This window comes from Epinephelus fuscoguttatus, linkage group LG1 (genome assembly GCF_011397635.1).
Source record: "Epinephelus fuscoguttatus linkage group LG1, E.fuscoguttatus.final_Chr_v1".
NCBI classification, from domain to species: domain Eukaryota; kingdom Metazoa; phylum Chordata; class Actinopteri; order Perciformes; family Serranidae; genus Epinephelus; species Epinephelus fuscoguttatus.
Genome location: NC_064752.1, coordinates 39,096,921 through 39,109,005, shown reverse-complemented (window position 1 = coordinate 39,109,005; position 12,085 = coordinate 39,096,921). Strand labels below are relative to the sequence as shown.

Sequence of the window (12,085 nt, the reverse complement as noted above, 5' to 3'; positions counted from 1 at the left end):
ACAATTGAGTCTTTGTGCATATTTCCACTACATATTAATTCATTAAATGCGATTGCAGCTTCACACACAGGATGTGAATAAGTTATTTCCATGTGTGACCTGTTGATTTTTTTCCTATTTAAACCTGGGATTAGCTCCATTGAGATGCACCGTGACAGACATGCGCAGTGACAGTGCTCTGCCACACTAGAAAGGATTTGTTGACGGATTTTTGCATGTCATCTGCCAAGTAACCATCCGGAAATAACCTTAAACATTATGTAACTGCTGTAGTCTTGTTTGGCTCTGTGAGTGTGTTCAGGAGATTACAGTGATGCGTGACAACACAACGGAAGAGCATTTGTCTATATATGATGAAAGGGTGGTGTATTAATGCAAACATCGGATGGTATGCAAGGATTCAGATAAAACAAACAAACAAACCAAAAAAAACAGCGGACTTGGCATCACGTTCACGTTTCTCTCCCACTTCACTCCTGTTACGTAACACTCTGCCAGCTTCCAGCTCTCGCGGTGTTTTGTTAATGGAAGTGTCAGAGTGTCAACAACGGCCAGGCAGCAGCAGCACAGCAGCACTGTCCGGAGCAGGGAGGGGGGAGTCAAGAGGCTGTTCAAACGTCGGGTGAGTTCAGGCACTATTTGGTTCATCTAACGAAAAATGTGACATTTTGCGACGTGTACTGAGTCAATGTTCAGAAAACGTGTGATGTTTTCTCGGGATTGCACGTCAGTTTACGAGCATAGCTTTCTTTAGCATTAGCATGCTAACGCTAAGCTACTAACTTGGCGGAGCTGTTAGTGTGAACACACAAGGTAAGCTAAACGAAGCTTCGAGTAGCATTAGCTTAGCTAGCTGTGTTGTGACTGGTAGCTACACTAAAATTGTAGCTATGCGAGGTGTATTAGGTCGTCCTATATCTGTTAATAGTTACCGTGATGTTAGCGTCCACGGTCGTTGTAATGACATGGCTGTCAGCTCTCGGAAACAAAATATGTCGGTGGGGTTATCGATAAGGTTATGCTAGCCTAAGGCCCATCTTTCATAAAGTCAGCGCTAGCCAAATAATTGGCATTAACCTATCCACAGTCCGTAACCTAAGCCACCCAAGCTAGCTACACGGCCGAACGACCTCGACGGTGACAGCCAGCTAGCGCCAATGACTTGATGACACTGTAGGGTAGGTTGCGTGGTAGCTTGCCTTGGCTCTGCTGCCTCATCGCTCCCATTTATCACCAGTCCCGGTTATCTGAGACCAAGTGCTCCAAACAGGCCGTCAGTCTGTGGCCTGTTTACCTCCTAACCAGCTGTCACCAGGATGTTTTTCTGTCTTTTTGGTGACAGGGGAGCATATGCAATTAATGGCGCTAAAGAGACTGTAGTTCTCAACAGGTGCATGGTATTCATGTCATGGAGACTGATGCTGCAGGTTGATACATTAGCAAGATAAAACACAAGCTTACACACAAATAACAGTGACATTCGAGTATTTTCAGATCAGCCAATTGCTTCTGGGTGATCATTTTCTAAAGCTGGTTATGATCTATAGAAAAATTACGATACTGAAACAATCAGTAGCATCCAGCCATTACCAGTTATATATATATATTGTCTTAGAAACTTGTGCGTCAGCTGTTTGATTGCCTTCATATGCATAGATGAATACAGCAGATAACAAGTTGCTCTTTTATTTTGCTCCCTCTTGCAGAACATTTGTCTGAGATGGGGGATGATCGACCATTTGTGTGCACTGCCCCTGGATGTGGGCAGGTATGATTTTTGAACACATCAAGTCTTACTCAACATTCTTAGACTTTTGTTGTATTGTCACCCTCTACTTATTCACTCCAGATATGTAAAACTAATCCTCACATCTTTCTTATTGTTTTATGGCCTCACTACAATTGAACTTACATTTGTGCAAGATACTGCACAAATGCCAAAACTAGCAGACAATGATCAAGCTCTACTTCACTGTGGAATATCTGCACAGATTCTTCCATCATTGTCATTTGTCAGCAACATGGCAGACACACTGATGCTACAGTTTATATTCTTTACTTCAATGCTACTATTTTTTTCTTCTCTGCTGTGATTTATTTATTTTGCAGAGATTCACAAATGAAGACCACCTGTCAGTCCACAAACACAAGCATGAAATGACATTAAAATTTGGTCCTGCCAGAACAGACTCTGTTATCATTGCAGGTAATGACATTACTATTGACATTATAGTGTGTTTAATGAAGCTGAACTGAAGAGTAATAAATTTGTCAATGCCCCGAAGATCTGTTTTGATATAGAACTATGATTTGATATATGAACTATTTCTGTCCCATTACCCTCTCGACTAATGTAATATATGTTTCTTCTCTTTTTGTTGCAGACCAGACACCCACACCCACACGTTTCCTGAAGAACTGTGAGGAGGTTGGGCTATTCAATGAGCTAGCCAGCTCCTTTGAACAGGAGTTTTCAAAAGCACATGAGGACGACCACAGGACAAAACACCCAGTGAGAAAAAGCATGAGTGCACACGTTGAATAAGAAGCACACTTTTGGTTTCCTTGGGTTATCAGATAAAAATAATATCACCATTTTATTATTTTAGATGATCTGAAATGAATCTTCTGCTCTCTGCTTAGGCTGCACCTTTACAAACACCGTCTGAAGTAAAAGATGAGGAAGAGGGCCCTTTACAAGTTGATTCTTCCTCTCCTGGAAGTCCAGATTCCTCTTCCAGCATGTCAGACAACAGCAGAGACTCAAGGGTGAGAAGCAGTTTACAATGCTTTGGGCGATCAAGCTTCTTTACGGATTTACTCTTGCATAAGACTTGCGAATTGAGCATCAATGTGTGATCCCCTGTTCATGCAGACAAAATACATTTCATGAGTGGAAAATAAATATTGTTGTTTGATTTGTCAACAGGAGATTCTCACAAAGCCCGTGGCAAGCTCAGCTCCCACTCCAACCATTGTGCGTCCAGGTTCTCTTCCCCTTCACCTGAGCAATGACGCACTGCACCCAACTCTGCCATCTCCAACATCTGTCATCACGCAAGCGCCGCCCTCCAACAGGCAGCTTGGGTAAACTACAGTGTGTTCCTGTTGCATTTCATGAGGCTTGAGGCAGTATTTGCGAAACATCTTAAAACTGAAGTAATTCCTGGAAAATGTTCACAGAAAGATGTGGAGAGATGTTTGATATTTGTGGGATAGACAACGTGGCCGTATAGCTGTTGGCTATCTTGTGTCAAACCATAAATGCCTTCTCTAGATCTGGATTATTGCAAGCTACAAATAACGTCATGGCCATTCTTGGGCCCCTAGATTGATGGTAATATAAATGCAACACATATTCAGCGCTGGGCTAACTGCATCATCGAGAGGTGTGGTCAGAAGATGTATTTGTGAGCATACAGTGTTGTAGATGGCCCCATTTACTTCATGAATTCTGTATCCCAGAGTGACTGGGGCTACTGTTTGACAGGAATCATTGCAAAGCTGTATGACGCAGCTGCTCTTGCTTTGGCTCTATTTGTTGTTTTTATTTAGATTCAGGTTGTTTTGTTGAGATTTTCTCTTTCCTGCTATTGTCTCAGTTCGTCATCACATCCTCCCATAATCCGGTCACTGTGTGGAATCGATAAAAAAGCATTTTTGAGACGGTGCATGTTGAGATGTCAGGTCAGCAATATTTCCAGAAGAGCGTGGTTGTGGATTTGTTTGTTTATTAATTTATTTTTCCATCATCCTCTGCTTCATGATTTAACAATGCAGGTGAAGGAGAACCATACTGCAGCAATTCTGCAGAGACTCACTAAGTTGTGCCTGCGCTCAAATCAAATATAGCTCTAACACTCACCCCAGTACATGAAAATGAGGGAGTAGCTGGAGGTAGAATGTGCAGCCTGGTCTGGTCGGAGAGAGTTCAGTCCAAACAGATGTTCCACCTTGGTTTTGCCTTCCCCATGCTCCTTCTTACTTTTCAGTCTATCCCAGTTCTTTCCTTCTTTTCTATCAATCCAATCTTAACCCAATGGCACCTACTCGGAAACCCTCAGATGACACTAGCACTCCCACTCATAGTTTCTAGTATGTGCAACAAAAAGGGTTTGTATCACCTAGTCCTAAACTAAACCACAAATCCCTCTCATGATCATACCACGCTCACATATTCTTTTGTTCCAACTATCATTTCACTGGGACTTGAGAGGATAGGTACAGTTAGCCCTTACAAAGATCATCCATTGGCACAATAAAATGCACTGTCTTTCAATCTGTATTTTGTCAGTGGGCACAGAATGGAGGAGCAGCCATTTGCTAATATCTGTTTTTTTCAACAGCTCCCCAACAAGCGCTTATCCACTGGTGAGGCACCTCCCCAATGGACAGACAGTCCCTCTACTGCCCAGTCCCCAGATGACCTCAGTTATATCTGTAAGGCATTTTCAAAACTTGGAAAAAATGTATAACAGATTTAACTCTTCAAAGGATTTTTCTTTAACTTGAGCATATTCTATCTGTCTCCCTCTCCCTCTTGTGTTTTTGTTGTAATGTGAAGCTCGCGAGGCCAGTAAACTCAGTGCCTAACATCCCTGGGATTCCAGGACCTCCAGTTGGCGGGGCCAGCAGTGGGTCATCCTCCCCATCTGGCTACAGTCTGCACTCTGAGACCAAGATGGTGAGATGATCAGTCATATTTGCATCATTTTGTAGGCATTATTATGCCTCTGTGTTGCTGATAGCTGTGACCTGGAGGCGTTGTGTTTTAAGGTTGTACTCCCGTCTGTCCATGCATCCATCCGTCCCATTCTTGTGAATGAGATATCTCAAGAAAGTCCCAATGGGATTGGGTAGCGCAAACGTCCACATAAACTTAGGGATGAACTGATTAGATTTTTGCGGTCAAAGGTCAAGGTCACTGTGACCATGTGTTTGTCTCATTCTTGGCAATATCTCAAGAACACCTTGAGGGAATTTATTCAAATTTGGCACAAACAACTTGGATTGATGAACTGATCAGATTTTGGTGATCAAAGGTCAAAGTCACTGCGACTTCACAAAACATTTTCTCAAGAATTCATACGTTAATTTTTACAAAACTTCACACAAACAGCTATTAGGATAAAATAATAATTCTAGTTACATTTGTAAAATAGGTTCTACACTTTAAACATGTCGTATAAGAAGCTGTTTTAACGGCACTTTTAGCGGGCTGAGCGTGAAATGATCTACACAGAGTGTCGTCTGTGTGCCTTTTTAGAGGCTGAAGGCAGCTCTAACTCAGCAAGGCCCAGGAGCACAAGATGGGGCTGGTGGGGGGGCAGGATCCATCCCTGCTGTTCCCCAGCGACAGGAACAGAGCCAGCAACCCACTCAAAACTCTGATGCACCATCACCTGCCCAGCCCCAGGTAATATACATGCCACATACGCTTTCATACAGATCCTAATCAGGATCAGACACGGAAGTGCCCACAGTGTACAGGGAACCTTTTATTGCCATGAATGTACATGCTGATATGGGTACCTGAAATAATACTCCATCCAGAATCTGTCTTGAATAACAAACACGCACCCCGTCAGCCTAAGCAAAGAATATTTGGAACAAATTGAGCAGATATTATAGATGGACAGCAGAGAGGCAGATTTTGCTGCCTAAGTGGTTTTCATCATTTTCCTTTGATAATTTTATGAAAGGTTACTGTAAATAATGTGCTGCACTGTTTTCAGAGTGGGTGCCCACACCGATAAAGATACATTTTGTGGATTCATGGGTTCTTTATTGGTCTTTCTTTCAAGTGTAGTTTTAATAGTATCATGCAGTATAGTTGTTAATAGTGAACTACAGTACACTAATGGACTCGCCCCCCCACCCCCTGGTGCCGCCTCTGTTGAAAACGCCACGCTAAAGTGTCCTCTTGAATGATGAAAACGAGCGGATGTGCCCTTTTGGCTGCCCTCTTGTCCCCATGTCATGCAGTAGGTGCCCTTTTTTTCCTTTTCGCCCCTGCCCTTCAAAGATCCTGAGTCCGTCACTGCTACAGTATATTGATTATATTCTGTGCTCCTTAACACAACACTGCCTCTGAGCCAACTCAAATATACGCTGAAACATTAAATTAAATAGATAATGCCTTGGAGAAAGAGGAACCAGTACTTGACTGCACTAAAGGAATGTTAAGTTGATATTTCAGTATCAAAGGTTAGTATTGCGTTTAGAGTTTTAGTCTTGAATGCTTAAGTTTGACATTTGATACAGAAATGTTGAATCATTTCTGAATAAAAGCAAAAAGCAAAGCAAATACGTCGACATATAGAGTGGTACCGGGAGCATTATCCATCTCCAGAGGAAGCCATGGTAATGACCGAGGAGACCCAGTGGGGAAGTGAACAATGGCATATGCGTCGTGGTTTTCAAAAGTCTCCATTTGTGCCCTTCAAGTGCAACCCCTTAGTTTTCAAACTAAGAAGGGGTCAGCACAGCAGCACTGTTGAAAGTCGTAGTTTTAAGCATTTGAATACTCCAGAGTAGTGTGGATAACCGTAATTATTGGCGTAACCGTAATAATTATGCATTTTAAAATGAAAACATATGGGTCTGGATGTAGCCTAAAAGTAGTCACTCCCCACCCACCCCCATTCCCTAGGTATCCCCTGCTCAGCCAACGGGAGGCCGGCGGCGGCGAGCGTCAGAGATGGACCCTGACGAGCGGAGGCAGCGCTTCCTGGAGAGAAACCGGGCAGCCGCCTCCCGCTGCAGGCAAAAACGGAAACTGTGGGTGAACTCTTTGGAAAAGAAAGCAGATGATCTCGCCAACATGAATGTGTCCCTGACGGTGAGTCTTCTATGTCCCTGTCACTGCAGCGTTGTATCTGTAACTTAAACATGCACACACATTGGTCTCCTTGGGGCTTGCTTGGTATGATTTGGGTGCTGTATGTTTTGTGTTGCCTTCAGAATGAAGTAACTCTACTAAGGAACGAGGTGGCACAACTGAAGCAGCTCCTCCTCGCCCACAAAGACTGCCCGGTCACTATTATGCAGAAGAAGGCGGCTTTCCTAGGTAATCATTGAGCTTCCTGCACTGTGCCACTTCTTTTATCAGGATCCATCTATCATCTCATCCATCTAATGCATTCTTTTTACTCGCTCACCTCTCTAAGGGTGAATGTTTCTTTCTCTGTCTCTAGCTGCAGGAGGAGAGGAAACCTCCAGGGATACTCCCAGTGAACCCATCGGCTCCCCAGCGGCGGTTATCCAGCATGGGCCGTCACCACCCGCCCCGGCCTCCAGTCCAGGAGCCACCATCAACGGGCTGAGTGTCCGCGCTGCAGAGGCGGTGGCTATGTCGGTCCTTGCCGGCATGGGATCGGGCCAACCGGGAGGGGTCGTCATGGCGACGCAGTCACAGTCAACCCCAAGATGATGTGCTGACGCAGGCAGCCAGTATGAACTCGAGTGGCATTTGGAGGCCGGACTGGTGCAAAGCGTTTGAAAAAGAGGGACCCGCCCTCACACCCCCACCCCCAGACTATGATCCTCCCGTCCCCTCACAGCCAATGATAATCACACAAAGACACGGCACAGTGCCTCCGTCAACCCTCCTGTCCCAGCAGGCTCCCTGTTCAGAGACGCTTCATCACTCTCTGTATGTAAATATGAAAAACACGTCGGACACTCACTCTGCAGGGTCTGGGGTAATTTCGTGTTCAGTCGTGACAGTTGAAAAAGGTTTTAGATTGGGATGAAAAGTATGAATGAAAACTTTTTATGTCGGAATTATCCGTTTATTTTGATTCACTTAAAAAAATGCAGCTTCAGTCCAACTTCAGTCCCACACGCTGGCTGTGATGAGGTTGGTTGCTTTCCAGGCTGACAATTTTACTTGTATTTTTCATTTGTATGAAAAGATTTTTATGGCTGATACAGCTCGTCGACATGATGTGTGCTGATGCAATGAAAGTACGGTGAGAGATTGGCTGGCTGATTTCAGTAAAAGGCAGCCTGGAGAGCTTCTCTTTTGCTCTTTTTATGTTTACTTTTAAACCTGTTTTTTAGTTTTCTGTCTGTTTTTTTTCCCTTTTGAGTTACTTCTCCTTAAATACACATGACAGTTTAGTCAGCCGATTGCATATTTAACAAACCAAATTATAGATGTGTACACAGTTTACCCTGTGAGTGTGTGCCTGACTTTTTTTTTACCATCAGTTTTAACCCATTGGGAATGGATGTCAGTACATTAGTCATGTATGTATCAAACTCTATTGACTGCATGGATTACTCAAGGCTGAAGAATACCACTGTTTGTTTGTGCTTCATCATACTATATCACTGTTCGTTGATCTGCTTTTCTTCTGTTTCAGAACATCAAATTACTGATGCAAAAATTGTCCTTGTTATGTAAGGATTCCATCCTCAGTCCTAATGTAACACACTTGAAATGGTTAGCTTTAGAAGGCCTTTAAATGATAATCAAACAGAATAGATTTTAAATCATATACCCTGGCATTTCAGTTGAAGAAAGAGTAGTGCAATATATTTTTCTATTGAATATCAATGTTCTTGCATTTATTTGTTGTGTGTAGCACAGCCACTGAGAGGGGTTTGGTCTATTTCAGTTGAAAGCTAAAGTGATGAGATGACCAGAGAAAATGTGAAGATGAGTATAATTGAATGAATGGGACTGGTGATTAGTGCACATCTGTCGAGAGTTACAGATGTCCTAGTCTTGTTTGCTTTCCAACATTTGAAAAGCTGTCTTGTATCATGAAGTAGACTTAAATACTTGTGCAAGGTGCTTCTTTTGAAATTTAACTTTTGAATTGCAAATTATTTTATGCCACTGTACTTCCAGGACTATTGTGTTTTTTTCCCCCCTCCTCACTGTTTTTTTAAATAACGTCATTGTTTTGAGATGTTTATTTTTTCCATCATGTGATTAGTATGTCCCTTTTATTTTGTGAAAGAGCTTAGATGTCTTTGTATGTGTTTAACACAGGTTGAACCACATGAAAAAATGTCTCAAAGATATCTTGTATGGAAAGTTTGTCAAATACTCAGGCTTCAGGATGGGAAAAATTACTTGTGTATAGTCTCAACTAATGAATAAGTTGTCTCGGGCAAATAATAAAATAAATTAATGAAAAAGAAATGTTCATCAGCATGTTTCCACCCACCCCCACTTGGTGCCTCTCATGTATAGTTGTTGCATTTGAGTCACACAGAAGCAGCAGTTTTTCCAGAAAATCAACATCCAGCGATCCTTGCAAGAAAAAAAAACAAAAAAAAACCCTGAAGGCTGTTTTAAAGCACTGACTGCTGCTCTGCAGCTGTGTTTCTAAATTCCTTAAAGCTGCTACAATTCATATTTTTACATAAAGAATTGATCATATGACTAGTTGTATGTGACAGGGGTCGCCAACAGTGATGACCGCAGAATAATCAACTGTGCAGAACCCCTTCAGCATTGTTTTACACATAGCATCATTTAGTCTCACTGCTCTTACTGCACGTTTAAGACTCCTCTAACCATCTTGACAAAAATATTCAGTCTGCTGCATGATAGGCCTTTTCCACAGAAGACATTTTATTTTGACTTGTCAGTAAAAAAAAGCACAGGTGTAAATAATATAATGAATGATGGCTGAAACCCATTCAGCTGCTTTTATTTCAGAGTCCTGGTACTGTGCAAATTGGCTCGCTGTCATTCTCACTGGGACACTTGAATATCACAGAGCCATCAGGCTTTTCCTACAGTGGCCAGTGGCGCCCCCAAGGGGTGAGAGGGGGCCATGGCCACCCTGATGTAACTAATGGAAAATAATTTGTGTTTTTAAACTTGAGAAGTTTTGTTTCTGGTTAGTGTACTCCTTCAAATTAAAGCTGTATATTTGTCTTTTTAAGGAAAAAGGACAACCAGTCTATCTGAAGAACAATGAATTGCCCAATGTATATACAGATACATAACTCATTGAAACAGGATTGCTGTGAAACTCAAAATGTTAACTGTACCACTGTTAGTGTATGCACATCAGATAATTACTAATCACAGCTAAAAAAAAAAAAAAAAAAGAAACCAGTGTATATCAACATGTGATTCCTCAATCTCGAGCACATCGGTCATTGGTCTGATGATGATAAACCTCTGGAGGCCAAACTTTAAGAAAAGCAAATGTAGCTTATGGATTCAGAACATGCATTTGAACATGATTGGTACATACTGCTTGGACTACAAATAGACAAACAGAGACCAGAATGCTTGGGATACCAAAATCTTGTCCTGTCGCCTACAGATTCTGCATACATACGCAGGTATCATAGGCTGTAGAACAAAGATGGGCAACATGACAGCTCACCAAAAGTGAAGCCAAAACATCTCGATCCCCTGGTAGCTGGCTGCAATATAGGTCATAAACCTTGCTCCCTCCATGTTAGCTGATGGAACATGGACCAAACTAAAGCGTCAAAGAACACATCAAATACATTTTTCCAGAAGATGATGTCTGTCATTTTAGGTAGTTCTTATCATGCTGCTGTATGTTCAAGGGTTCTGTTAAGTTTGATGTTTGTTATTTGATGCTATAAAAAGGTGTTTGATGACATGATTGAGGACTATGTGTATCAGTTGCTGTGCTTGCGATCAATTATGCTGCTTGTGACTGGTTGGATGGGTGTAAGGACAGGAACTCAATATAGCAGAGACCTCTACAGCACAGGCTCTCGCTCCAAATGACATCACCATTGCAAGATGGCAACGGCTGTTTCCAGATTGTCTTGGCTTCATTTTTGTACAGTGGGAGGAAGTGGAGATATGGTGTCCATCTTGTTATACAGTCTATGGTAGATACCTTTCAAATAGAGATTAGTGATCCTTCAACATAGACATAGTTTTCAACTAGTGTATACTGTAACAGCATAATAGCATTTCCTGAAATTTAGGTATGGCTTTTGGTTTTGGTGTGCCACCCCAAGTTTTTTTTTGGTAAATCCACCTGCCATCCCTGTAAAAATTTTCTGGGGCTGAAATAAAGGCCTATTTTTAACCAGTTAAATTAAAATTTCAACTTTAATATGTCCCTTAAGAGCCATTGGTTTTTGCAGCAAGAGTTTAAGAATATTCCTGTTCGTTTTCCACAACACTGGAAAATATTAACAGATTATGTTACTAAAAGATATATGAAATTATTTTATAAGAAAATACCATAAAAAATGAAATATTAAAGAATAGCCTACATTGCAGCATACTATCATCATACCGTACGATACATGTTGGGGATAATAAAACTTTTAATTTTCTTTGTATTTTCTATGTTTAATTTTGTTGCACAGAGCAAGAATGGGTCATTTCCGGCAGCCATCTTTGTTTTGTAGAGTAGCAGTAAATAATGGATTTAAAATCTCATTTCTTTTATTTTGCAACAGACTTTTTTTATCCAGGTGGTTTAAAATGTTTTTTTTTAACTTTCTGGAAATACCTCCAGAACAGCAGTGAGTATTGTTAGACGACTTTCAGTATTTTTTCAAAGTTCACACTGGGGTTATTTTTCGAGAAGTCGGATGCTAACTGTTAGCTTTCCGGTGTAACGGTCATTTACGACTGGTACAAACAAGAGTACGCAAACTGGAGCCAGGTTCCACCTGAGGGGAGGGTGGCGGCAGGTGAGATGGATCTGGAGGAATGCCGTTTCTCCTCCCAGCAGTAAAAACACAACAGCAGAGGGAGCAGAGAGTCTGCTTCATCCCACCGTCCTGTCACAGCAATTACCGTCAGCCCCGGTCATGTGACTGACAGACTCCTCTGGCGAGTTGTTCCCATCTCCCACAGTCATGGCGGTGTCGGGGAGACGCGAAGATGGAGTAAACACCACCACTACTACATCTTGATTTTGTTGCTCTGAGCTTCATGCTGGACTGTACCTGCCGTCATCCCATATATCGCAAACATCCCGCTGGCTGCTGTGCTTCCAACGATGGCCGACCGCGGCGTTGATCTGTCGGCTCTGCCTAAAGAGGTCAGGGACCAGCTGGCGGAGTTGGATCTGGAGCTATCCGAAGGTAAGGTTTCCATACAGAGGGTTTA

At 42.2% G+C, this 12,085-nt stretch overlaps 2 protein-coding genes across 5 annotated transcripts in view; both read left to right on the top strand.

The window, feature by feature from the left end:
- The first annotated feature begins 538 nt into the window (after positions 1-538).
- Positions 539-9,163, top strand: atf7b (activating transcription factor 7b). Of its 3 annotated transcripts, XM_049582847.1 has the most exons (12): positions 539-622; positions 1,707-1,768; positions 2,110-2,206; positions 2,385-2,512; positions 2,644-2,769; positions 2,930-3,087; positions 4,347-4,440; positions 4,565-4,684; positions 5,267-5,416; positions 6,653-6,841; positions 6,964-7,069; positions 7,197-9,160. In XM_049582847.1, the coding sequence occupies exons 2-12, from the start codon at positions 1,721-1,723 to the stop codon at positions 7,430-7,432; spliced, it is 1,452 nt and encodes a 483-aa protein (XP_049438804.1). In that variant the 5' UTR covers positions 539-622; positions 1,707-1,720; the 3' UTR covers positions 7,433-9,160. The 3 variants fall into 3 exon arrangements, with proteins under 3 accessions (XP_049438804.1, XP_049438797.1, XP_049438787.1); XM_049582840.1 differs by lacking the exon at positions 539-622 and having other exon boundaries at positions 7,170-7,335; XM_049582830.1 differs by lacking the exons at positions 539-622; positions 5,267-5,416 and having other exon boundaries at positions 7,197-9,163.
- A 2,290-nt stretch (positions 9,164-11,453) lies between these two features.
- dip2bb (disco-interacting protein 2 homolog Bb) overlaps positions 11,454-12,085 on the top strand; it is a 57,235-nt gene continuing 56,603 nt past the window's right edge. For both annotated transcript variants that reach the window (XM_049577667.1, XM_049577666.1), the window contains exon 1: positions 11,454-12,060. In XM_049577667.1, coding sequence (XP_049433624.1) covers positions 11,976-12,060 — 85 coding nt within the window. In that variant the 5' untranslated portion in view covers positions 11,454-11,975. The remainder of the gene's footprint in view (positions 12,061-12,085) is intronic.